This window comes from Pseudonaja textilis, chromosome 6, assembly GCF_049901715.1.
Source record: "Pseudonaja textilis isolate UNSWEBS1 chromosome 6, rPseTex1.2, whole genome shotgun sequence".
NCBI classification, from domain to species: Eukaryota; Metazoa; Chordata; class Lepidosauria; order Squamata; family Elapidae; genus Pseudonaja; species Pseudonaja textilis.
Window position 1 is genome coordinate 2,335,449 of NC_141995.1, and position 26,234 is coordinate 2,361,682.

Consider the following 26,234-nt stretch of genomic DNA (forward strand, 5'->3'; position numbering starts at 1 on the left):
GAGTAGAATAGAATAGAATAGAATAGCAATAGCAATAGCAATAGCTATAGCAATAGCACATAGACTTATATGGAGCCTCTGTGGTGCAGTGGTTAGAGTGCAGTACTGCAGGCGCCTTCTGCTGCCTGGTGTCTGCCTGCAATTTGGAAGTTCGATCCTGACCAGCCTCCAGGTTGACTCAGCCTTCCCTCCTTCTAAGGTGGGTAAAATGAGGACCCAGATTGTTGGGGGAAAGAGGCTGGCTCTTTAAAATACGAGCACTCTGAAGCAGTATATAAGTGCTATTGCAATTCCTCCCTCCCTTCCTTCCTTCCTTCCTTCCTTGTGGTGCAGTGGTTAGAGTGCACTATTGGAAGCTGATTCTGCCCACTGCCAGCAGTTTGATCCTGACCTGCTCCAAGTTGACTCAGCCATCCCTCCTTCCGAGGTGGGTCAAATGAGGACCCATATTGTTGGGGGCAAGAGGCTGACTCTGTAAACTGCTTAGAGAGGGCTGTAAATGCAATTGCTATCATCCCGTCCAAATTTTCCCCATGGCCGATCTTGCTTAGCTTGCAAGCTTAATCTAGGCCACTTGCTGGCGGAGACCAATTGATACTAAATATTTTATAAGGCTTTTTCATTAAGTCTTTGCAAGATCAAGAGAGTCAAAAGACAAACGGCTGGAAAAGTCCCAACCTCAGCACAGCATCCTGGAGACTCAAAAGACCTTCCACCGAGTTTAAGATGCAGCTAACGTCAAAGTGGGTGACCAATGACTTACTTGCCTGGCACACGGGAAGGACTATAAGTATCCACAATGTAGTGCTTGAACATCGATCGGTCAGATCTCCGGACAAAGGAGGAGGACTGAAGAACGCATTGGAGGTGAGCAGATATATGTAGATATATATATTGCTAAGCTTCTCTTAACAAGTTGGCATCTTCTTAGCAACTTGGATTAAAGGAGGGACATGAAACTGGATGTTCAAATGGGCAAGATATATTTATTGCAATTGCAGGCAATGTTAGATTGCAAAGATGCAACACTCCCTGGGTTGTATTACGATGTTTTTTCCCTCCACATCCTGATCAGGGGGACATGGGTGGCTGCTGAACCTGTTTGCACAGGTGGAAGGAATTGCCTGTGTAGCCTTGCAAAACCAGGTCATGGATTACTGAAAGAAGCCGGGTGTTTGGCATCTGCTGTTCAACCAGGATTGGGTGGTAGCAATGGGCCCATTTTCCTGTCTCGTTCTTTGCTCAATTTCGGTGGTTGTTCTTTGCTTAGCGTGTGGCAGATGTTTGGGTTTTTTGTTTTTTTTAAAAAAGAAGATACTTCCTACTTAGGGACAGTTAGGCTCTTGAACCAGTTGAAGTGAGCAGTAGATGCTGTGAAAGAAAAGGGAGACAGAGGGGAGGGAGGAAGAAGAAGGAAGGAAGGAAGGAAGGAAGGAAGGAAGGAAGGAAGGAAGGAAGGAAGGAAGGAAGGAAGGAAGGAGAGGGGAGAGGGAGGGGAAAGATAGATGGAAGGAAGGATGGAAGGAAAGGGAAAAGGAAAGGGAAAGAAAGGAAAGAAAGGAAAAGAAAGAAAGAGAGGGGGAAGGAAGGAAGAAGAAAGATAGAGAAAGAAAAAAGAAAGAAAAAGAAGAACTAAGGAAGGGAGAGAAAGAGGGAGAAGGAAGGAAGAAGAAAGAAAGAGAAAGAAAGAAAGAAAGAAAAGGAAGGAAGGAAGGAAGGAAGGAAGGAAGGAAGGAAGGAAGGAAGGAAGGAAGGAAGGAAAGAAAGAAAGAAAAAGAAAGGGAAGGAAAAAAGAAAGAGGGGGAAGGAAGCAAGAAAAAGAAAGAAGGAAAGAAAGAAAGAAAGAAAGAAAGAAAGAAAGAAAGAAAGAAAGAAAGAAAGAAAGAAAGAAAGAGGGAAGGAAGAAGAAAAAAAGAAAGAAAGAAAGAAAGAAAGAAAGAAAGAAAGAAAGAGAAAGAAAGAAAGAAAGAAAGAAAGAAAGAAAGAAAGAAAGAAAGAAAGAGGGGGAAGGAAGGAAGAAAAAAGAAAGAAAAAGAAAAGGAAAGAAAGAAAGAAAGAAAGAAAGAAAGAAAGAAAGAAAGAAAGAAAGAAAGAAAGAAAGAAAGAGAGGGGGAAGGAAGGAAGAAGAAAGAAAAGAAAGAAAGAAAAAAAAGAAAGAAAGATGGTTGTGGGGCCAGCTATATAGATTGCTACCAATAGAAGAGAATATTTTTAGTTCAGGGTTGAAATGAGGGCTCCTTGGTGCTCTGAGCTGGATTGTTTTCTTGCAGACATTGCATTACCCAACTAGGTCACATCATCAATGCTGCAAGGGGGTGGGGTTGGAGGAGGAGGAGGAGGAGGAGGCCTGTGGGGTCTTTGGTGCTCTCTGAGCTGGGTGGTTTTCTTGCAGACATTTTATTACCCAAACTAGGGAACATTAACAATCAGAAAGCACCCAGGAGCCTCAGTCCACGTTGCTGCCTTGTATTTGCTCAGCATTGGAAAAATGAAGAAATACCACCGGATGAAGAGATAATGAAGAAGATATTGGACTGTGCAGAAACGGACAGACTCACACTGAGGATTAAAAAGAAAGAAGATACTGAATACTGCCAAACATGGAATTTATTTTACAAATGGCTGGAAAAAAAAGGGATAAGGCTTAGGAATATAATTTGTATTGTTAAACAAAAAATAGCCCAGACAACACGATGTTTATTAAGCACTAATTAAATGTAATAGTAGAAAACCAATAAAACTTTATTTTTAAAAAATGCTGCCATGGGGAGGAGAACATCTTGAGGGACAGAAGAAAAACTTGGCCGCTATCTCCATCATTGCGTTGTCAGGATTCCGGCGATTGCCCTAATTGAATCATGAGCCTCGAGCCAAGCTTCAAAAGCAACCAGAAGATTTATTAGGAGTCACATGTCAGCATGGACCCGTATGAAGCCAACTCTGGCATAGTAATTTGCTCTGTGACCCTGTTTCCCCCACTCTCCCCCCCGGTGTGTCATCAATCAGATTCTCTAATGAAGCACCTTCACAGGCTGGGTGCTGTCAATCACATTCTCCAATTCAGGATTTTCGTGGACAGAAGATCCGGTAGCTTAGCTACAATCTTTGTAAGTTAAGAGTTGGAATGTACTTCTGATTTTAAACTGCCGCACTACTCCTTCGGATCTCTTCCCCCCACCCCCTTGTTTACGGCAACTCGAAAACAGGCATAGGGATGCTTTACGAGTTGGCATGGGTTTCTCTTAATATGACAGGGTTGAGACTTTGAATGCTGACGGTAACCCTGCCAAGAAATATTTCCAAATTTCCATTCTTCCCCACCCATCCAGATTCCACAGAGATAGCGGGGTTGAAGATCGCATTATGGTGTACGGAAGATTCCTCTTGGTCTTCTTCTGCATCGTTTTTGCTATTGGTGTGCAACTGACAAGATCTCAGCACTGGTCCTACGGCTGGTATCCTGGAGGGAAGCGAGAAATTGCGCTCCCTGGAAACCTTGAGGTACGGTCTGCTGTCCACATTGTTCATTCCAGATGTGTTTAAACAGGTGTTCTTATCCTCAGGTAGCCAGCTAGTCAAAGAGGATGGAAGCTGTGGATCAATTCTTTGGGGAGTTGTCAGCACAGGGAAGACAGGCCTAAATCTACTGTGTAATTTTCTCTTCCCACGTCTCGTTTCCAGGACTCTGAAGAGACCAAACTTTGCGATGGACAAGGCTGCCCGTACATGAAGGTTGCTAGTGATAAAGTGATGAAGCACTTACTGGTAAGGAGTTGGGTTTTGTCTATGGAGAACCTTGATCATGTGAAGAGTTTGCAGCAATCCAACCAGCACACAAGTAAATAATTCAGCAGGATTCATTTACAGAAGAAATCTATCTATATATCTATAAAAACAAAATACCACTCATGCATCATCACAAAATCTCCAGAACTGTAAAGCCCACAAAATTTGAAATTTGGCACCTATGTTCCTCTTGGCTTCTAGGTGCTCACTAAGAAAGGATTCTTCGAAATGACCATCAGAGCATTTAGTATTTCCTATATTTTTATTATTAACATGCTCTGATGCTAAGGAGTCCTACTTCCCTTCCCCACCTGGAAAGAAATCTCTTCCAAACACAAGCAGAGGAGAGGAGTTTCAGTTTCAGAGCACCAAGCAGCTTTAGTACAGAACAGTTGAGCTAAGCCACACCCAGGCTCCTTGCTGTCTCCTTCTTGCTCACTCAGCAAATACTATTTCAGTTTCCAAACAGCCCTCAACTCTCTCACCCACTGACAGGACGTTAGCCAGATGAATACTGATGGATGCTGGTAGGCAGAGGCAGCAATTTTTATCCCCTTATTTTCCTCCCCCAAAACTAAGCCCGACCACATGGTTTCGTAGCGAAGCACAGGGATCCAGCTAGTTTCTTATATACTGACAAATCTCCCAGGTCGTAGTTCTCCCCAAAGATGTTTTTCCAAAAAGCAGCTGAACTTCCTTTTCCTTGAAAAACCTTTTGCTTCCCATCCAAGTTCTAAAGAAGCTTCTTGGATGAAAAGCGTAACGTTTTCCAAGGGAGGGGGGGAAACCCAAGTAAATCCACTTGATTTTTGGGAAAAGCGCCTTTGGGACAAACCCTCAGATTCTTAGTCTGCTTCTTCTGGATGTAAAGGTCCATTGCAGGAGAGCTTCTCGGCACCTCTTTGTGTGATAAGTTAAGATGGGTCGTAGGGTGGCCTTCAAGGAGATGAACGCCCTCTTCGCATTCTGACATTATTTGAGGAAATGGGTTGTGCAAGGAGCAAGGCATCAAGACGGTGTCGGAGCGTTTGCAGTGTGACTGCTATTATGAGAAAACCCAGGATCAAAACACAGCACACAGAGACTTCAGACATTTAACAGTGGCTTATATTCAAGACGTAGGCAGAAATACACTGTATGTGGTAGGTAAATACCTGACAAGCAATCTATCTTCTTAACTCTACACGGAGAACTCTGCATTGGATACTGGACACAAGGAGAGAGAAAAATATGCCTACTAATGGCTGCCTTATATAAACACCTCTTAAAGAGGTAAAACTTCTGTGGACTATCTGTATATGAATATGCCAGTTCAGGAGATGTTATTTTTGTATTGCTACTTTGGGTTCTTCCTGAGGCTATTCCAGTTAATCCAAAGGATGTCAAGATAGGTGTATAATTTACATTGTTCAGTCCATGTACTGTGATTTGCTTTTATTTGAGAAATGTATGTATGTGTGTATGTATGTATGTATGTATGTATGTATGTTTGTATTCTTCTTTTAAAGTTAAAAATACAGCAATACAATAAGTTCTGTTGATCACAAGACCCCTATTTTCAATTTTATCAGGCTGGGATCCTGACTGGACAACTTCAGAAAAAGAAATGAAAAGAAAAAAAGAACCCCTTTCTTGAGGAAGATGGGCGGCCTAGGAACATAAACTATAAATATATAAATGAAATATAAATAAATAAACAAACAAATAGTAGTCTGTCTGCTTTTGGAAATGATTCACTCCTGAACAGCTTTTTCCCCCTTCTGACATCTTCTTGATGTAACATCCTGAGATCTTCTGAACCATAGACCTCCCCCATAGACCACGCCATTCACGTTTCTCCCTTATCCTCTCCTCCCTGCATGCCCTAGGATGAAGAGGGGATGGGCCTGGGTCTTCCTCTGACTGCCCAGCCGGCCTCTGCCCTTCCCCAGCCTCCTCCACAACCTCTGGAGCCCCACTTCCACTCCCTGTCCGCTGTTCTTCCTCTCCCTTGGAGTCAGACTCCAACAGGGACATGACAAAATCCATCAAGTCTGCTTTTTGACTCTGTTTTTCTTTTAAGTTATTATTTTTAACTACTAGGTATATGTTTTATTTATTCTTATTTTTTATTTTTTATTTGTCAGATGATGGACATGTGTTTGCCCTAAGCATTTACACTTTCCGTTCTGGTCTTCTAAACTTATGAGCCCAAAAGATGTTTTTTTCCAGTCAATGCACAGATATGGAGAAGGTCTACAAAGGCCATCGAATTTGGAGGAATAAAGGACTATTCTTTTACTACACCTTTTATGCAGAACAGTTTTTAACCTTGGTATGTTCTGGGCGGTTTTATTCCAGCAAGATTATGATTTTATTCGCAGAATGAATTAAAAATGCAGCCTAGTCCTGGACTTCCGACAGCAAATGAGCTCATAGTTTCAGTTGCTAAGTGAGACACGTAAGTGAATTTTGCATCGTTTTGCAACATTTCCTGCTGTGTTAAGTGAATCACTGAGCTTGTTCGAGTTAGTAACACAGTTGTTAAGTGAATCTGGCTTCCCCGTTGACTTTGCTTTGTCAGAAGGTCGCAAAAGGGGATCTCGTGACCCCGGGACACTAAAACCGTCGTAAATGTGAGTCAGTTGACAAACTGAAATTTTGATCATGTGACGAGGATTGCTGCAACGGTCGGGTGAAAAACGTTCCTAAGTCACTTTTCTCAGTGCCATTGTAACAGTCTGAAATGGTCACTAAATGAGTAGGTGGAGCACTACCTCTGATGAAAAATCTGTGTTTCCAGGTGTGTAGCAGCCACAAGTTTATGTGCTGATATTGATCATTACTCACCAAAATGGCTTTGTCAGGATTCCAGCAATCGCTTTAATTGAATCATGATTCTTGAGCCAAACTTCAAAAAAAAAAAACTTCCCAGGGTCCATTAGAAGCGACATACTGGCATTGCCCTGTAAGAAGCCAACTCTGGCATGCGTCATTTACAGTCCCCTGGGACTCTATTTCTTCCCCCTGGGGAAGGTCATCAATCACATTCTCCAATTACAGGCTGGGCGTCATCAATCGCACTCTCCGATAAAATATATTTGCAGGCAAAAACTCTGGTATTTTAGTTACAATCTTTTAAAGATAAGAGTTGGAATGGACCTCCACTTCCAAACTGCTGCACGGATCTTCCAAATTTCCTTCCCTCCCCGCAACTACTAAAACAGGCACAGGAATGTTTGATGGGTAGACAGGCTTAGGAATTAACCATCCAAGAACTCGGACAATGTTGGGCAGGGAGAGGGAAAAAAAAAGTCAAATAAACAGCTCGGAGCCAGGAAATAAAATATGGTATATTTAATGATAGAGCAATCCAGAGAACTTAAGTGAATAAGCTTCCCTAAGCACCGTTTCCTTTGTCTAAAGAAACCAAACTGTGAAAAAAGGAACAAACTGGTTTTGCACACATACGGAAACAGGATCCTCCTCTCAAAAATCGAGTCCTTCAACACAGGGACAAGTGAGGACGAGAAGCCAAAATAACACCCCCCCACACACACATAATCTTTGAAGAGGATCCATTTCTTCCTGAAAAACAGCTGGAGCCAATGACAAAACCAGACTGGCAGAGTTTGGAAAGCACGAATTATCCACCGTTCCTCTTCCCCCCGGCCTTTTGAGCGTGGTGATACTGGCGGGGTGGAGCCGTGCGCGATCCCTCGATCGCTCACCGCCAACCTCGGATCTGGGCGGAGAACACTCCTCCCTCTGGCTACGGCATGGCCGTCCTCTTAACTATCCTCCCGTCTTTATCAATGGCAAAATTGTAATTCTGCGTCTGGTTCAGGCACTCCTCAATCCGCTGGTCCAGGTTTTCAAGAGTGATGAAATGCTGGGATTCTTCCTGGAGGAAACAAGAATGAGAGTGAAGCTAAAGGGCACCAGCGTCAGCATTCCCAGCAAGTCCACCCCCCCGTTCAAATCGTAAGTCTCTAGCCGCATCTCTCAGAAATAATAAAATATGGATTAGAAGCGGCCCTGTTGGTGTTAGCTGGATGCAGCTGATACTAAAATACCTCGTTCATTTCCCCCTTGACCCTGGTCTTCCCTCTCCACCCCGCTGGATGTATATTCTCCAATGGGACACATCCATAGCCCAGAGTCATCAATCAGGCTCTCCAGTAATAATCCTGCACGCCGACAACTTTGGGCTCCTGGGGTGATTATTTAGGGCCCAGGCTTGTCCAACCTTTCACCTTCCCTGGGCCACATTAGAAGATGAAAATTTGGTTTGGGCCGCACATAAAATAAAATAACAGTAACGATACCTGGTCATCCAAAGAAACCCATAGAAAAACATAGTTAAGATATTAAATTTATTTGGAAATGAAGTTGGTGAGATGTTTGACATTGTTTCTCAGCCACCAATGCATCCATATTTGCTTCGATGGCACTTGTTGCAATTCTCAGTGAGTGCTCAAGGTGCTCATCAGATATTTTGGCTCTGACGGCGGCCGCCTTTCCTGTTGCTGCTTGGCGTGGCGCTCGCCCCGCCTCGCGCCTGCCTCTCCTCCTCCTCCTCCTCGCTGGCTTGCCCTCTTGCACGAAGGTTGGGGTGGGCACTGGGCCGCATTACGAGCCGACCTGGGCCGCATGCGGCCCGCGGGTTGGACAAGCCTGATTTAGGCACTTAAGGAATGCACTGTTTCCACCCCGCCAACTCCCTTTTTCTGTCAACTAAAAAGACCAACGGAGTATCTTTTTAGTTGACAATCAGATTGCATTGTTAAGATTATGCTCGGCATTGTGAGAAATTGAGAGAGGGCCTGACAAAATTGATTTAGCTACAGAATTGCAGCTCTCCTTTGATCCCTGAGCAGCTTATCAAAAAGAAAATAAAATACAAATCCAATACACAAATTTGTAAAAGCAATCTAACCCTCTTTCCTATTGGAAGCCCTCGCGTGCAAAATGGCGGCTAACAAACTCAGATTAAGTCACACTGTAGCCCCCCCCCCCCCTTGAAATCTCCCCATTTTTGTGCAGGGGTGGGATTCCACCGGGAGAACCACCGCTTGAAAACGCCCTAATACTTAAACCTTCTACTGCAGTCCCGTGAATAAAACAGCTGAGGTGCCCTGCGAATCAGCTGTGTTGTCGACTATAAAACACGGATACAAAACCTTTTATGAGTTCACGTAAATATAACCTCTTTCAAAAGGGGAATAAATGAAGCACGGGGAAGAGTAGGAATAGACGGGGGACCCATACGCTCGTCGCAGTGACCTGGTTGGCTCCCAGCTGAACTTTAGAGCCCAAACTGGTCTGAACCAGTAAAATCCCACCCTTGATTAGGTGTGGGTCAACCACAGCAGGCCATCTCTTGCGGATCTTGGAGAGTTACACAGGGTCGGAACGGCTTTGCAATAGGGATGGGAGACCACGAGGAAATCCCTGCATCGCCAATAAAGGAGAACCTCACAATTATAGGTTAGTTTGGGGAGTGGAGGGAAAGGACGAACTTGAGAAAGGCGGGGGAGGGGGCAAGGAAAAAAGCCACAAGGATGGTACACAGGTGCGACCGTCAAACCGCCGGGAGTTGCGTGTGGTTTGAAAAAGAACGTGCAATGTACACAATAGAGAGAGAAGGTACAACGTTCCTGGGAAGGTGAGTGACTGGAGCCATGGGGCTGCCTTACCTGTAGCTGAAGCACCTCCTGCTCCTTCTTCTTGAGGAATTCCTCCTGAAAGGCTACCCAGTGTTGGTTACTTTGCACCTTGCGGGCCTTCTCCAGTAATTCCTCCTTCTGGAGACGCTCCAACCTATTGTGGGAACAGGGAGGAAAGAGATCCCAATGTGGCAAATAAAAATATCTGTCCATCCATCCATCCATTTCTCTCTCTCTCTCTCTCTCTCTATCATCTATCTATCCATCCATCTCTATCTATTTATCTATCATCCATCCATCCATCCATCCATCTCTATCTATCTATCTATCCATCCATTTCTATATCTATCTATCTCTATATCTATATCTATATCTATCTATCTATCTATCCATCCATCCATCTATATCTATCTATCTATCTATCTATCCATCCATCCATCCATCCATCCATCCATCCATCCATCCATCTCTATCTATCTATCTATTTATCTATCTATCTATCCAACTCTCTATCTATTTATCTATCATCTATCTATCTATCTATCCATCTATCTCTATCTATCTATCCATCTATCCATCCATCCATCCATCTCTATCTATCTATCCATCCATCCATCCATTTCTATATCTATCTATCTCTATCTCTATATCTATCTATCTATCTATCCATCCATCCATTTCTATATCTATCTCTATATCCATCCATCCATCCATCCATCCATCCATCCATCCATCCATCCATCCATCTGTCTGTCTGTCTGTCTGTCTGTCTGTCTGTCTGTCTATCTATCTATCTATCTATCTATCTATCTATCTATCTATCTATCTATCATCTATCTATCTATCTATCTATCTAACTATTCCTCTCCTTTTCTCATCAAAAGCCAGAATCAGAGATTATTAGGACCGGAAGGGACCTTAGAGGTCTTCTAGTCCAACCCCCTGCCCAAGGTAGGGAGTCCATATATCATCCCAGTCAAATGGTGGCCCAATCTAGTTTTGAGAACCTCCAGGGACGGAGCATCCACCGTACTGGAAGGCAAAGTGTTCCATCGATTGATCGTTCTCACTGTCAGTCTAACACATAACTGGACTTTCTTTGAAGAGCATGGCACACAACCTAGAACCAACCCGTCAAGACAAGATTCAGGAGTCCATCTAAAAGACCCAGGCTGCCCTTTTGAAGATGGCAAAGTCCACATTTTGGGACAGAGGGGACCGCTGGTTGGAAAGAGGGTCTCAAAGAGGCCACCATGTCCCAATTGAACAGACAGGGAGGGATACAACACCGTCTATCCCCAGTTTACAACACCCTCCTTTCAACAGTTCCAAGGAGGCTCCACACCCATTTGCGCTACTCAGATGACCCCGAGGACCCAAATAAACCTCCAAGTGGCCTCAACGTATCTCTAAAAGGAGGCAAATGACCAGCTGTGTCTGCAAGGAGAAGAAATCCTTCCATTCCCCACCATCTAGTCAGAGCTGAAGAAGCTTCTCGGATGAGAAGAGAAACCTCTTCAAAGCAAAACCAGGAAGTCCAATTGTCTCCTGAAAAAACCATCTTTGGGACAACCGGGTCCTGGATGGCTGAGAACCTCCATAGATCTTTCTCACTGTTAGGAATTTCCTCCTAAGTTCTAACTTCCTTCTCTCCTTGGTTAGCTTCCAACCCTTGACCCCCTCTTCTTTGGGGCAGCCCCTCAAATATTGGAAGACTGCTATCATGTCACCCCTGGTCCTTCTTCTCCTTAAACCAGGCATACCCAAGTCTAGCAACCCTTCTTGGTATGTTTTGGCTTCCAGTTCCCTAATCCTCCTTGTTACTCTTCTCTGCACTCTTTCCGGAGTCTCAACATTGATTTTTGTATCATGGCAACCGGAATGAAGACACCTTCATCCAGGGGTGTCCAACCTCTGGATGGTGTGATCTGGCCTGTGGAGTGCTTAGATCTGGCCCGTGGTGACTCTGCCAGCAAAAGCAGGACTTGGGGACGCGCGCACGGCCCTCTCGAGCTCCATTTTTGCTGGCTGAGGGCTGCAGGACGCCGTCACAGTCGAAAACGGCGCCTTGAGTGACATCGAGCTGATCACGCCCCGCGGTCTCACACACACACACACACATACCCCAGGGTCCAACACAACGGAATGAGGCAGGCGTGCACTGATTTTACCTTCGCTCGAGTAAACGCTTGTTTTCTGCATCGTTCAAGGCCATAAGCCGTTGGTGTTCCTCTTCCTGAGCTTTCTTCCTCAACTTCGCCATTTCCCCATGCCTGAGATCGTAGCTTTTAAACTGTATTTCTTCCTTCATCTCCAATCTAGCAGAGAGCCCAGGATAGAATGTTAAACAGATTTCATCCCCAGCTACAAGAGAGTTTTTCGGCAACCCTCTAAGCGCTTTCATTTAACTTCACTCAGAATATTGTTGTTGAGGACAAAAAAAAAAAAGAGTACAATGTTATTGAAAGACAAAGGAAGGGATGGGGCGGTGAATTTCTTCTAGACAGCCTGGCCTCTCTTTCACCAACAACGATCGCATTAAACAGAGCTCAGCGATGGACATATCAGCAGATAAGAACACCTGGCATAAGGTGGGCTTGATGGTTAAGATGGGTGGGGCCTGGTTACTACCTGGGAGAAGCTTCCATGGAATCTCCGTGCAATCACAATTGTCTGTAATTGCAAAGATCCCACTTCCACTCTATTGGCTGCTCCTCACCATCATGGCTATTTCTTTTACTTTAATGAATTATGTTACTGTTTACATCTTTTATAATATTGTGTTATGATGGCAAGCTGCCCAAAGTCACTCGAGCACAATGGCCAGGAATACATTTAATAGATATAGGTAAGAGGATGGATGGATGGTTGTATTCATCAAATTTATATAGCTGCCTATTTCATTTAGGAATGGGTGGATGAATATAGGCAGATGATGGGTAGGTAGATAGGTAGATAGACAGGTAGGTAGGTAGGCAGATAGACAGACAGGTAGATAGATAGGTAGGTAGATAGGTAGACAAACATGATAGAAAAATAAAAGAGAGATAAATGATGGATGGATGGTAGATGATAAATGATAGAGAAATAATGGAAATAGGTATAGATGGATCATAGAGACAGATTGACATAGAAACAGATGATATAGATTAAGGGTCTTCAAACTTGGCCACTTTAAAACTTGTGGACTTCAACTCCCAGAATTCCTGGAGCTAACATGACTGGAGGAGGAATTCTGGGAGTTGAAGTCCACAAGTTTTAAAGTGTCCAAGTTTAAAGACCCTTGATATGGACAGATGATAAATAATAGAAAGACTGGTGGGTGGTAGGATAAATGAGAGAGAAATAGATCTCAGATAGATAGATAGATAGATAGATAGATAGATAGATAGATAGATAGATAGATAGATAGATAGATAGATAGATAGATAATAAATGGATATAGATGGATAGATAATAGGCAGATGGATAGATAGATATAGGTAGGTAAATAGATATGAATGGATAGATATGGATATAGACACATAGAGACAGACAAGCAGATTATAGAAAAATAATAAGAGCTAGAATGAGGGGATGGATGGATGGATGGAAGATGACAAATGATAAGAGAAATAACAGAAGTAGGTAGATATAAATAGATCACAGATACATAATATATAGGCAGACAAGACAGATAAATATAAGATGACAAATGATAGAAACATGGATGGATGATAAATGATCATAGAGATGCGCAGACAGACAGACCCAGGTAGATGATAGAGAAATGAGAGAAAGAGAGAGAAATTCCTCTTCAGGGGGCCGGAGACCCTCAAAGGCCCCCAAGACCTCTTCCTGTCCCCCCCCCCAGGACCTTCCCGGCTGGGGATGATGGGCTCGGCAGTCCCCGAGGGCCTCACCTGAGGGCGCTCACCACCCGCCGGTACTGCTCGAAGCGCTCGAGGATGACCAGCAGCTCGGCCGGGTCGACGGGCGGTGGCACCTTGATCCGGTCCGCCTTGGACTTGGCCGGAGGGTCGAAGCGGGTCTTGCGGCCTCGCGCGGGGACCAGAGTCGGGGTGCCGCGGCCCAGCAGGCCGGGAAGGCCCCTCAGCCCCGCCGCCAGCATCGGACGGGAAGTGCAGGTGCAGGACCGGATCCGGAAGTGGCTCCAGGGACGCCGGGCAATGCAGTCCCCCCGCGACCGCAAGAGAGCGAGCAGAGGCTCCGCCCACTGCCCTTTCCGCATCCTCAGACCGAAAGTTACGCCAGGAATGATGGGACATGCGGGAAACTTCCGGTTGAGCGGCGGAAGAGCGTCACATCCCGGAAGTATCCTGCCTCCGTTTGGGAGTGGAGTGCCTTTCTAGGATTTCTGGCCAAAACACGTGGTCCTCGACCTACGACCACAACTGAGCCCTACATTTCTGTTGCTAAGCGAGGCCTTAAGTCCATTTTGCCCTGTTTTACGACATTTCCCGCCATTGTTGTTAAGGGAATCGCTGACAGTTGTTACACGAGTGACGCGGTCGTTAAGTGAATCTGGCTTTCCCATTGACTGCGCTTGTCAGACGGTCACAAAAGGGGACCATATGCAAAAAAAACCCTCCCCCACTGCAACTGTCATAAATATGAGTCAGTTTGCCCAATTTTGATTGCTTGACCACGGGGATGCTGCAAAGGTTGCCAGGGTGAAAAACAGTCATGACTCATGGGCGACTTCTTTTCAGTGCCATTGAAGGAAAAGTTTAAGAAGTTACTATTTTATAACACTGTTTTATGTATTGTTAAGTTAGAATATTCCTTTTGTTACATATTAAAACAAAGGTTTTCCAACTTGGCAAGTTTAAGACTTGTGGACTTCAACTCCCAGGATTCCTGAGCTAACATAACTGGAGGAGGAATTCTGGGAGTTGAAGTCCACAAGTCTTAAAGCTGTCAAGTTTGAAGACCCCTGACCTAGATATTTATATAATCTGTCACCCATCCTCTGTCTATCATCCAGCTAGCCAGCCAGCCATACATTCTCTGTCTCTCTATTTATCTCTCTATCTAGTTTTGTTTCTAGATCTTTATATAATCTATATCATCCACCCCTTTCTATCCATCCATCCATCCATCCTATCAATCATCTATTCCTGCCTCTCCCTTCCTTTCATCCAGCTAGCCCAAGGATCTTCAAACTTGGCAAGTTGAAGACTTGTGAACTTCAACTCCCAGATTTCCAGAGCTAACATGACTGGAGGAGGAATTCTAGGAGTTGAAGTCCACAAGTCTTAAAGCTGTCAAGTTTGGAGACCCCTGGGTTAAAACCTCCAGGCTAAAACCCCAAAGTGTATTCACTTAAAAGTACATGGTGACTTGTTACAATTTTCTTGGAAAACAGGAACATCCGCCCAGGGTCAGGCAACAAGTAAATAAGATAGGGACATCTGCCCAAGGCGAAGCCCAGAAGCAAAATAAGATAAGACATCTGTTGCATAGAAGACAATGTCATGTCCACCCTTTAGCTCAGAGATCCCCAAACTTGGTAACTTTAAGACTTGTGGACTTCAACTCCCAGAATTCTCCAGCTATGCTTGCCTTTCCCATAATCAGCATGTATATTTGACAGTTGAACTGTGCCGGGGCCAGATTCACTTAAGAACAGCATGAATCACTGAACAGTTGCAATGGTTCACTTAACAGTTGCAATGATTTTCTTAACAACTGTGACAGAAAAGGTAAAATGAACAATTTTACCACAATTTGCTTAGCAACTGCCTCCCTTAGCAATGGAAATTTAGTTGTGCTCATTAATCAAGGACTACCCATATTCAAAAGGTAGGTCTTGCAAACCTAAGGTATGGAACACTTTCTTCTTGCTATCAAATAAGCAACTAATTTAGCTTTTGAAATATTTGTTACCATATTCCATCCAACACTGGCTACGTGTGAATGACTAAAATTGCCCTAATTTTTCATTGTTCTGAATTTTTAACACATGTTTCTGCTATGCTTGGGTTATTTGGAGAAAACCCAGCCAGTAAAAAAAAATTAATACATTTCGTTTTCTCACTCCTTACCAGCCTAATTGGCCCTTAAACTTACATCTATAAATTCATTCATTCATTCATTCATTCATTCATTCATTCATTCTTTCAACCCTCAAGGACTCTATTGATTATTGGAAAGCTAAAAGAACACACACTGTGGATTTTAAATGGCTGTTCAACTTTTATTTTGCATAACATGTATGAATTGCAGGCTTCTAGCAAACATTTCGGAACAATCTGTTGCATCAGTTTGGTATTATCTACCAGTTCATAATCTAAAATGGTTTTTTCAGGGTTCTTCCTCGAGTCTTCTCATTCTTGATCACATATGGAATCAACCATGCAACCCTCTGGAAAAGCAAAAAGAAAAGTCATGGTAAATAAGCTAATACCAACAAGAGAGTTCAAGTGGAAATATTTAATTTACTATCAGTTGTATCTTTGGCACCTGTAAAACTACAATTTAGATTAGATATTAGACCACAGTGAAGATAACTTTCCCTGCCCAATAGGTAAACCAGAGAAGGAAATCTATTTCACAGAACACAAACTCTTTGCAAATTTGATGCAGAACTTTCTCCCACTTCTTATACTCTAGTAAACCAGGGAGGGAGTTTCTCCTAAATGTCTGATTATCTCATTCTAGACATGAAAATAATGTTTCTCCTGTGGAAAGGGAACTTCATGAGGACAGTGGTGACACCCAAGCAGGAAAAACGCAAAGGCAACATCAGGCCAGCCATAAAACAAACTTGCATAGGAAAAGAGATTTAATAAAAGGTATTGAAAGAAGCCCCCTAGACAAAAGCCAAGTAATTAAGAAAGCTAGGGAAACAAGAAAAAGAAATCCCTTACAAACAACAGGTCATGCCAAATCAGCAAAACAAATAGACACAAAATATATTGCAAAGGAGACAGACAGGAGATTGCCACAAAACAAATATAAGAAAACATTAGGACGAAACTGATAATCCAATCAAACCACCCCGTGGAGTTTACCCTCCGGCGGAAGTGAAGACAACCCCCGACAGGATTTAAAACATTAAGAAATACAAACACAAGCACACACACACACACAAAAGGAGAAAAGGTATAAAAATCAGGGGTTTATTATACAAAGATGGCTAGCCCCAGGAACGCAGACTTCTTGCTATCTCTTAGCTTCCTGAAAAATAAAAAGACCCAGCTTCCAAGCAGTTGTCTGTGTCCTTGCACCGGAGCTCTCCCAGCAGGAAAATCGAGCCCTCAGAAGAAAGGCATTTTCCAGCCTTTCAACACTCCCCTTCTGCTTATCTGTATCGAGGTCATCTTCCTTGCAAGGTTAGATATTAGGCCAGAGCAGAGATAGGTTAGATATTGAATCAAGGAGACCTAATAAAGGTAAAACCAAATATCTCTTCCCTTTCTCTTCGCCCAAGAGCTCCAAGGCAAGTGATCCTGTCCACCATTGAACCATCTTTCCCAGCAACTTCCATGATTCCAGTGTCTTTTTCCCCTACTTGGAACTGAACCCCGAAGGATATTTCTTCCAATACTACATACATACATACATACACACACACACACACACATACACACACACACACACACATATATATATATGTTTTCTGAGGTTCTCAAGGGTATTTGTATGTGGATCTTTGGTTGTTCGGGTTTTCTCCACGTAAGATTTGAAGTATCTAGAGCACGTTTGATGAAGTCTCATTCATCATCTTCAGGCTTCTGTCTTTGGCTCTGTGCTTCTCAGAGTGAAGCATCTGAGTGAAGTCACTCTGAGAAGCACAGAGCCGAAGACAGAAGCCTGAAGATGATGAATGAGACTTCATCGAAACGTTGCCTAGATACTTCGAATCTTACGCGGGAGAAAACCCGAACAACCAAAGATCCACATATATATATATATGTATATTTTGTTCCTGAAGAGGGTTAGCGTGTGCTCACCGTGATTGCAGCAGATGCCGGAAGCAGCGCACATTCCTCCGTTGCCCCCGCATGGTTTCCTTCCAGACTCGCAAGGGGTTGGGAGAAAATTTTCCTCTTGGCAGCGCAAGGTCTCTGCTGTGCCAAAGAAGCAACCGAGCTCTTCTCCGCAACAGATGTTGGGGCCGAAGCAGTGGCCTCGGTTCCTAGGTCCGCAGGAAATGCACTAGAGAGAGAGAAACACGAACATCCGAATGTTTAGTAAATACAATTTAGTAAATGTTGAGTATATGTCGCTGTCCTCATCTGGCAGACAGCAGCTTACAGAAAGCTACCATGGTATGATGGAAATAAAAATCTGAATAATGTAGCCCAGTGTATCAATGTTCCGACTGATGGACCCAACCGAAGCACGGACGATCGAGATGATCCAACCTCAGAAGGCAAAACTTTATTGAGTACATCAATTCGGCACCTATGGAGGCAAAACCAGCCCTAGCTAATTCCTGCACAAACCCACATATAATCAGAATATAAGATTATCCCTCTCCCTTTTTAGAGCAGGTCACATTGTCCAATGGAGTCTCTTTGTATTGCTATGAGAAAAAGCCTTTGACCTTGGCGGACCCCTGCTGAAGTGTCCTTGGCTCTCACGGCTCGGCTTCTTGATGTCTGGAGCATACATTCCATCTCATCCTTCCTTCCCCCCTGGTTCGTTGGCAAGCTGCGAAGTGATAATGGTTGCAACAGCAAAACATGGTTCAATGTTGACCTCGTGGTTCTCAACCTTTTCTTCAACATGGACCTTCCTTAAATACCTTGTGGCCACAGGTCATGACCACAACTTAGGATTTAAATCATAACATTTCTTCAAACCTTCGCAGACCTTTAATGATGACATCACAGCCTGCAACAAGTCCACGAGAACCAATGATTTAGCTTAAATGTAATCTCCGGCCCATGGCCCACTGGTAGGCACTGAGCTATTAGCAACCGAGCTGTGGAAACGGCGGTGAGTATACATGCAGATCCCCATTTGTGCGAACAGAAGGCGAGCACATACAGGTATGCTCCATTTGTGTGAGCGGTGGGCGCACGGGCACGCCACTTGTGAAAATTGAGCTGTGTGTATGCACACACTTGCCAACTGCTCACATGGAACCATCCTTTCTCTCTCCCGCCTCCCCGCCAGTCCCTATAGCCGAAAAGGTTGAGGAACTCCGGAATAGAAAACAGAGGCAATGAAAGCAGCCAAAATTTAAAACATGTTGCTCTTTTAAAAACAGGAGATCCTGTCTTAAACGTGTCAGAAGTGTGAGTTTTTTCAAGTGGTTTCATAGCAACTTCAAATGGGTGGACTTCAACTCCCAGAATTCCCCAGCCAGCCCGTGCGCCGTATGACATGATGGCGAACCTTTTTGTTGTGGTGTGCTGAACGTGAGCGCGTGCCGGCACCCACAATGCAATAAGCCCTGCTCCCCTGTGCGTGTGTGCACAACTACCCCCTTATCTGCACTGTGCATGCGCGCACCTCCCAACTGATTTTCAGCCTGTTTGAGGCCTTTTTCACCCTCCCGGAGGCTCAAGGGAAGCCTCCGCAGTCTCAGGAGGCCAAAAAAATGGGCCCATTTTTCGGCCTCCATGGGCTGCAGAGGCTTTACTTGTGCTCTTGGGAGGGCAAAAATGGTCTCCCCCAGGCTCCAGAGGCCCTCCAGAGGCTGAAAACAGGCACTTCTGGTATTTCCGGAAGGCCCATTTTTCGGCCTCCTAAGGCTGCAGAGGCTTCCCTTGAGCCTCAGGGAGGCTGAAAACGGCTTCAAACAGGCCGAAAATCAGCTGGGAGGTGCGTGCGCAGTGCAGGTAAATTTGGATTGGGCTCACATGCCTACACAAATGGCTCCACATGCCACCTGTGGCACGTGTGCCATAGGTTCACCATCGGCCATATGAAATGGAGTAGAAGTCCACACATTTGAGCTGAGTAACAATGTTCTAGGTCTAGGAGGTTAAAGACCTTCCATCAGCCAACAGAGCCTGTTGTTTGACAGGACTTGCCATATAATATTTGGCTTTTCAGTCCTCTTCCGATCTTTTCCTGTAAAACTCAAAAATATATCCATTAAATGAACAATCAGAAAGTTATAAATGCTGGTTTAAGCCACCACCACCCTGCACTCCTCAGCTTAGCAAAATATGTGGAACCAATTAACTATTTTTGAGATGTGGAAAAAGAATTTTTTTTTTTGCACATGTTAAATTCCACTGGATTTTACCTGTCAATTACAGGTAGTCCTCGACTTATGACCACAATTGAGCCCCAACTTTCCTTTGCTAAGCCAGACAAGTGAGTTTTACCCTGTTTTATGATCTTTCTTGCAGCAGTTGTAAAGCGAATCATTGCAGTTGTTAAGTTAGTAATACGGTTGTTAAGTGAATCTGACTTCCCATTGCAAAGCATCTGAATGTTGATCATGTGACCATGGGGATGCTACACCAGCCGTTAAGTGTGAATGAAGGCCGTAAGTCACTTTTTTCAGAGCTGTTGTAACTTTGAACAATCACTAAATAAATGCTTGTTATTTGAGGGATACCTGTATAACAACTATAATTGACAAAAGAATCACTTCTCCTCGGTAGATGAAGGTAGAAATATCCTTTGAGCCAATAATGGGATTCAAATAATTTAACAACCGGTTCTCTGCCCTAATAATTTCTTCCAACAACCAGTTCACCAAACTGCTCATAAACTTAACAACCAGTTCTCCTGAACCGGTGTGAACCAGCTGAATCCCATCCCTGCTTTGAGCCTGTGAAATAATTGCACTATTAAACAGACTGGCTAGTTCACTATGATTTGCCTTCATCTTTCAATTCCGACCCCTTTTATCAATATTCCTCTTGGCTCTGGGAGAATTCAGTCTCTTGTCTATCAAGACTATTCTTAGCTGTCAGAGGTAGCCAAGAAAGAGATGAGTCCATCAGTTCCGAAATGGGGCTACCTCTGTACTCATAACTCTGCCTCCAATTCCCCAGGTACTACCTACCTTTCTGACTTCCATGTCCAGAACGGACCGCTTCCCTCCAATGGGGCAGTTCTGGATGTAGCAGGCAGAAGAAAAAGCGAGCAGCGAAAATAAGCAGAAGGTCAACATGGAGTACGACATCTTGGCACCACCGTTGGTCGCCTTGTTTATAGAAATGCCCACAAAAACCTTCCCTGGGTTTCTTCTTGGCAGCTACCGGCATTTATACTGCTGAGAGCTCTGCGTAGGGAGGGCAGCAGCCATGTTGTCCGTGCCTCTTAAAAAGCACAAGAGATTGCTGTCCATGCCGGAGGTCTCCTCTAATATGCCGAGGTCGCAGGCGTGAGGTCAGTCAAATATGGACAATTTGCGGTTGTGCGTTTTCCCTCCGAAGTGGAGGAAAGAGAGAGAAAAGGCCAAGACTCTATTAGTCACGGACATCATTGGAGGACGACAAGCAACTGGATATTTTTCTTCGTAACTTTCAAGAGTCCTCGATGGAGGAAACCAGTTTCTGGTAATCCTCGACTACAATTGAGCCCCAAATTTCTATTGCTAAGCGAGACGGCTGTTAAGTGAGTTTGGCTCCATGTTGCGGCCTTTCTTGCCACAGTGGGATGAGCAACTGGATAGTTTTCTCCATACTGCAGAAAAAAACAATGGCTACCAACCTGCCTTCAATGGAGGACCTGTATCCTGCATGAGTCCAAAAGAGGGCGGTGAAAATATCTACACACCCCTCACATCCTGGACATTAACTGTTTCAACTCCTACCCTCAAAATGATGCTATAGAGCCCTGCACGCCAGAACAACTAGACACAAGGATAGTTTCCCCCCCAATGACGTCACTCTACTAAACAAATAATTCCCTCAGCACTGCCCAACTATTTACTAAGTCTGCAGTACTATTAATGTTAATCTTCTCATCACTCCTTATCGCCCATCCCCTCCCACTTGTGACTGTATGGCTGTAACTTTGTCGCTTGTATCCTTACGATTTATATTGACGGTTTCCTAGTATGATTTGATTGCTTATTGTACCCTATGACTATTATTGTTGGACCTGATGATTCTTGACGAATGTATCCTTTCTTTTTATGTACACTGAGAGCATTTGCACCAAAGACAAGTTCCTTGTGGGTCCAATCACACTCGGCCAATAAAGAACTCTCTTCTCTTCTCTTCATTCCATTATTCCATTCCATTCTTTCAAGAGTTCTCAATGGAGGAAACCACTTAGCACCTTCCTTAATGAGAGTTCAGCTTCACCGCGGTCTCGAGTTGGGATTTTTGGTTCCCAAAATTCTTAGCTAATGGATGGAAAATGAACAAGGAGAGATTCAGCCTGGAAATAAAGAGAAACTTTATGACAGGGAGAACAATCAACGCATGGAACAGAAGTTGCCTTCGGAAGTTGTGGGAGCGCCATCCCTTGAGACTTTCAAGAAGAGATTGGACTGCCATTTGTCAGAAATGGTGTAGGGTCTCCCGCTTGGGCAGGGGATTGGACTAGATGACCTACAAGGTCCCTTCCAACTCTGATTATCTGTTATCTGTTAACCAGCATGACTGAATAACAGAAGAACATAAGCCATCTATCTAATCCAGCAGTCGGTTTTTCCAGCGGCCAACCAACTGCACCAGGAAGCCCATCTATCTCTCAGCAGTTGGCTTCCAACAGCCCTTGATCTCCAGAACTTCCATGAATTGGTCTACTCATTTTTGAAGCCAATCAAAGCTGCAGCTAACACCCCATGTCCTGGTCAAAAATCCTTTCCTTGGGAATTCTAGAGCCATTTGTGCAACTGTATCCTATTCATATATCCGCTATTTCCTCCACAAAGTGTGTGTTGCAGACTCCAATCTATCATGCTGTCTATCCAACCAGGTGTAGTTCGGTGCTAAAATGAATGAATGAATGAATGAATGAATGATTTTTTTTAATTGGCCAAGGGTGATTGAACACACAATGAATTTGTCTGGTGCATATGCTCTCAGTGTACATAAAAAGAAACGATACGTTCGTCAAGATGCAGAGGCGCTAGGTCTCCAAACTTGGTAACTTTAAGACTTGTGGACTTCAACTCCCAGAATTCCTCAGCCAGCATAGCGGCAGAATATTATATTTCCCCAAAGGAGAAATGGAGAAACGGGCTCTTAAAGGCAGGAAGCAGCCCCCTGTCTTTCACCTCCAGTGATGGGATTAAAATTTACACCCTTCTCCATCCAAATTTTAAGAACAGGACGTGACCCTTTAGGACATAGCTGGCTGGAGAATTCTGGGAGTTGAAGTCCACAAGTCTTAAAGTGTCCAAGTTTGGGGACCCTTGCTCTAGAAAGCGTGCAGAGTGCAGAGAATGTCGATGAATAGCAGTCTGGAGGTTAAACTATACGACGAAGCATTGGGGGAAATAGGTATGTCAAGGCTACAAGGGAAGGATTAGATAGGACATGATAGCAGCCTTCCAATATTGGAGGGGCTGCCACAGAGAAGGGGGGTGAATCTATTCTCCAAAGCATCTGAAGGCAGGTTAAGAAGCAACGGATAGCAATTATCTAAGGAGAGAAGCGAGCAACTTAGAACTACGGAAAATTGTCCTAATAATGGAACTGTTTCACTCCGGAAGTTGTGGATTCTCCATCACTGGAGGTTTTTGAAGAAAAAATTGGACAACCATTTAGCAGAGGGTTGGGCTAGAAGACCTCCAAGGTCCCTTCTCTAACTCTATGATCCCATTTCTAAATCCCTTCCTCCAAGCCAGTGGTTGAGGACCACGAGTGAATATCCATGAGTAATACCAACTATTAACCGGGGTCATATATTTGGGATTGAACCTGTTCACTTTTTCCCGCTTTCCTTCTTTGACCTTCATCAGAGCTAATCAACCTGTTTGCAACTTTCTCAGCCCTGGACACGATCTGGAAACACTTAACCATATTTGCAGGGTTGGCTTAGTAATCCGTCCACTCCTGTTTCAAATTAGCTAATTGTGTGGAAAGTCGCCGTTGGCTGCCCTTGCTGTTTCTGGCTTTAATTTTGGACACTTAAGCAAGACCCAGGTTGCTGATGACAAGGCTAAGCAATATTTTCAGCGCAGCTCTGGATTGCAAGGAGGACAGTCAGCTGGATGGTCCTAATACTCCTTAAAAACTAAATAATAAAAGCGAAATGCCACTCACACATCATCACAAAATCTCCAGAACCATTAAACCTACAAACTTGAAATTTAGCACCTATGTTCCTCTTGGCTTCTAGGTGCTCACCAAGAAAGGATTTTCCAAAATGACCATCAGAGCATTTAGAGTATTTCCTATATTATTATTATTATTATTATTATTATTATTATTATTATTATTATTACAGTATACATAGCAGACAAGATAACCATGCTGGGTTTCGTATCACAAATCACTAGTCGAACACTTCCCAAGCATTTAGGACTGCGGGATGTATTTTATTATTGTTATTATTGTTATTGTTATTATTGCTATTATTGCTATTATTGTTATGTAGACTTAGACCCATTAAGGACTACTTGTTGAGTACGGTTTGCCAGCCAGTTGCGAATCCATCTAGTGGTGGTGCTTTCTATTCCACTTTTTTCTAGCTTACCAAGAAGTAGGTTGTGGTCTACTTTGTCGAATGCCTTGCTGAAGTCTAAATATCTTATGTCTGCACTATTTCGCTGGTCTCCTAATTTAGTCACTGTGTTGAGGAATGGAATAAGATTGGTTTGGCACGATCTATTCTTAACAAACCCGTGCTGACTGCTAGTTATTACTTTACTTGTTTCTAGAAGTTGGCAGATCTGTTTTTTTATTATCTTTTCCAGTATCTTCACGGGTATTGATGTTAGGCTGATTGGTCTGTAGTTTCCTGGGTCTGTTTCCCCCACCAGGGGTGGGATGCTAGCGGTTCTGCCCGGCTCTATGGAACCGGTAGCTCTGAAGAGCAGCAGAGACCAAACCGGTTCTGTGTTTGCTACCGTTGGGCCTGCCTGCCCACCCAGGCTCTTACCTGTCCTTTATTTCCTGCTTTTTCAACCTCGGCTGCTTTGCGCAGCACAGGGAAAAAGGGGCTTTTCAAACGCTGCGTCCCTGTGCACAGCGCTTTTCAGCTGTCCGGGCGGCACAGCTTAAGGTTTTTTTACATGCGTGCACAGTGAAACGTAGTAGCTCTGTAGTAACACCGGTTGAATCCCGCCTGCCCCCCTTTTTATAAAAGACAAGCAAACAGAACAGAACAGAACAGAATCCTTTATTGGCCAAGAATGTTTGGACACAGAAAGAATTTGTCTTTGGTGCCTAAGCCCATAAATACCATCACTGCAGCAAAATGGCAGTGCCTTGGCATCGTTCACCGCAGGGCCTCTAAGAAACCCGCACGGACAATTTCAAAGACCTCTTACTCCGGCAAGCCTCCTGGGCTTCAGGCCCATCAAGACACACGGAGGTTTCTGGACAACAGACGCACTTCCCTATGTTTTCAGGGCCACAAGGTCGACACTAAAAAAAAGGCATAAGGAGAAATGAAAAGAAGACAATTAAAACCTGGAGGAATAAGTTTCTGCTAAGCTGCCCCACCTCCTTCCCGCTGTTAAATCCCCAGACATTGAAGGTAGACTGCTGCTCAACCTGGAGGCTCCTCCTGTGCTTTAAAAAAAAAAAAAACAAACACTGTTTGGAAAGCCAGGTGATCTTTGAATCCCACATCGAAGCAGTTGTGACAGCGAGGAACGCTTCCAGCCAGGAAATTATACCCGTGGAAATGGGGGCTAAAGGATTCGGTGCCACGAGTGTGTTATGCGGGCTAAATTGCGTTAACTTGGATCCCGCCTGCAGGGCGATGACCGGTTGTTACGAGTTCTTCCTCAGAGAACTCTTCTTCAGCCGTGTCCGACTTCTACAGGCAGGTACTTTCCTTGACGCCCTGACAAGCACAGGCCCTTCTGCCGTGGAATATTCATCTTTGGGTGAGCTGGATGCTACCAGGCCTATGTGTTCTTTGCTTCCTCTTCACCTTGTTCCACCAACCATTCCTGGCATCTCTGCCTTTTCCAATGAATTTGCACGCATGACGTGGCCAAATGCCTGAAGCAGTGGTCCCCAACCTTTTTTGTGCTGCGGCCCGGTACCGGCATCACAAAATCATCCGCGGCCTGGTACCGGCATCAGCACGCATGGCAAGGCGAGCCAAGCGACCGGCCAGCCAGCCATCCCCCGTTTCTCCCCGCCACCTTCAACTCCTCCTTTGTACCTGTGTCGATGGGCTTCGCGACGGCTTCGGGACGGTCGCTCGGCTCGCCTTGCCATGCATGCTGAAAGAATCCTCGCGCCTTAGTTTGGTTCGAAGCCGCCCCCTCCCCTCGATGAAACTAAGGCGCGAGGATTCCTTCAGGACCCAAATGCCACTTTCTACCTGGAAAAGCTCACCAGAAGCACTTTTTCATCAAAACAAGATGGCGGCGCCCAGCAATCCGGTGGCCTGGTAGAAATTGTTCCACGGACCGGTACCGGTCCGGGGACCGGTGGTTGGGGACCCCTGGCCTAAAGGACAAATGACTAAAACATGTGAAGGACGCTTCTGGAATCAGGGAAGGCTTGTCTAGGGAAGGACGAGGCGTGACCAGATGGCAGCCTTCCAGGATTTGAGGGGCTGCCCCCAAAAGACATAAGGAGAAATGAAGAGGAGACGATTAACACCTGGAGGAATAAGTTGCTGCTAAGCTGCCTCACCTCCTTCCCGCTGCTAAATCCCCAGACATTGGAGGTAGACTGCTGCTCAACCTGGAGGCTCCTCAGGAGACCAATCTCCCGGGCTTTTTGTCAAGGACTCTTT

At 44.5% G+C, this 26,234-nt stretch overlaps 3 protein-coding genes across 3 annotated transcripts; 1 reads left to right on the forward strand and 2 right to left on the reverse strand.

Moving 5' to 3' along the window:
* The first annotated feature begins 309 nt into the window (after nucleotides 1-309).
* LOC113451978 (progonadoliberin-2) lies at nucleotides 310-5,576 on the forward strand. The gene is made up of 4 exons (XM_026723382.2): nucleotides 310-867; nucleotides 3,330-3,501; nucleotides 3,682-3,765; nucleotides 5,358-5,576. The coding sequence occupies exons 2-4, from the start codon at nucleotides 3,364-3,366 to the stop codon at nucleotides 5,394-5,396; spliced, it is 261 nt and encodes an 86-aa protein (XP_026579167.2). The 5' UTR covers nucleotides 310-867; nucleotides 3,330-3,363; the 3' UTR covers nucleotides 5,397-5,576.
* A 1,523-nt stretch (nucleotides 5,577-7,099) lies between these two features.
* Nucleotides 7,100-13,689, reverse strand: MRPS26 (mitochondrial ribosomal protein S26). The gene is made up of 4 exons (XM_026723383.2): nucleotides 13,337-13,689; nucleotides 11,606-11,752; nucleotides 9,465-9,588; nucleotides 7,100-7,669 (listed from the first exon to the last, which is right to left on the reverse strand). The coding sequence occupies exons 1-4, from the start codon at nucleotides 13,663-13,665 to the stop codon at nucleotides 7,538-7,540; spliced, it is 732 nt and encodes a 243-aa protein (XP_026579168.2). The 5' UTR covers nucleotides 13,666-13,689; the 3' UTR covers nucleotides 7,100-7,537.
* A 1,947-nt stretch (nucleotides 13,690-15,636) lies between these two features.
* Nucleotides 15,637-20,637, reverse strand: LOC113451980 (neurophysin 1-like). Its single transcript, XM_026723384.2, has 3 exons — nucleotides 20,416-20,637; nucleotides 17,393-17,597; nucleotides 15,637-15,801 (listed from the first exon to the last, which is right to left on the reverse strand). The coding sequence occupies exons 1-3, from the start codon at nucleotides 20,533-20,535 to the stop codon at nucleotides 15,764-15,766; spliced, it is 363 nt and encodes a 120-aa protein (XP_026579169.1). The 5' UTR covers nucleotides 20,536-20,637; the 3' UTR covers nucleotides 15,637-15,763.
* Between the last annotated feature and the right edge of the window lie 5,597 nt (nucleotides 20,638-26,234).

What these genes read in the sequence shown, in the direction of transcription:
- LOC113451978 (XM_026723382.2), top strand. Translation starts at nt 3,364, where the DNA reads ATGGTGTACGGAAGATTCCTCTTGGTCTTCTTCTGCATCGTTTTTGCT. An exon ending in CGCTCCCTGGAAACCTTGAG is followed by an intron (nt 3,502 to 3,681) that starts GTACGGTCTGCT and finishes TCTCGTTTCCAG; the next exon opens with GACTCTGAAGAGACCAAACT. An exon ending in AAGTGATGAAGCACTTACTG is followed by an intron (nt 3,766 to 5,357) that starts GTAAGGAGTTGG and finishes CAATTTTATCAG; the next exon opens with GCTGGGATCCTGACTGGACA.
- MRPS26 (XM_026723383.2), bottom strand. Translation starts at nt 13,665, where the DNA reads ATGCGGAAAGGGCAGTGGGCGGAGCCTCTGCTCGCTCTCTTGCGGTCG. An exon ending in CGGGTGGTGAGCGCCCTCAG is followed by an intron (nt 11,753 to 13,336) that starts GTGAGGCCCTCG and finishes GCTCTCTGCTAG; the next exon opens with ATTGGAGATGAAGGAAGAAA. An exon ending in AGGAGGTGCTTCAGCTACAG is followed by an intron (nt 7,670 to 9,464) that starts GTAAGGCAGCCC and finishes TGTTTCCTCCAG; the next exon opens with GAAGAATCCCAGCATTTCAT.
- LOC113451980 (XM_026723384.2), bottom strand. Translation starts at nt 20,535, where the DNA reads ATGTCGTACTCCATGTTGACCTTCTGCTTATTTTCGCTGCTCGCTTTT. An exon ending in TGGACATGGAAGTCAGAAAG is followed by an intron (nt 17,598 to 20,415) that starts GTAGGTAGTACC and finishes CTCTCTCTCTAG; the next exon opens with TGCATTTCCTGCGGACCTAG. An exon ending in CGGCATCTGCTGCAATCACG is followed by an intron (nt 15,802 to 17,392) that starts GTGAGCACACGC and finishes TTGCTTTTCCAG; the next exon opens with AGGGTTGCATGGTTGATTCC.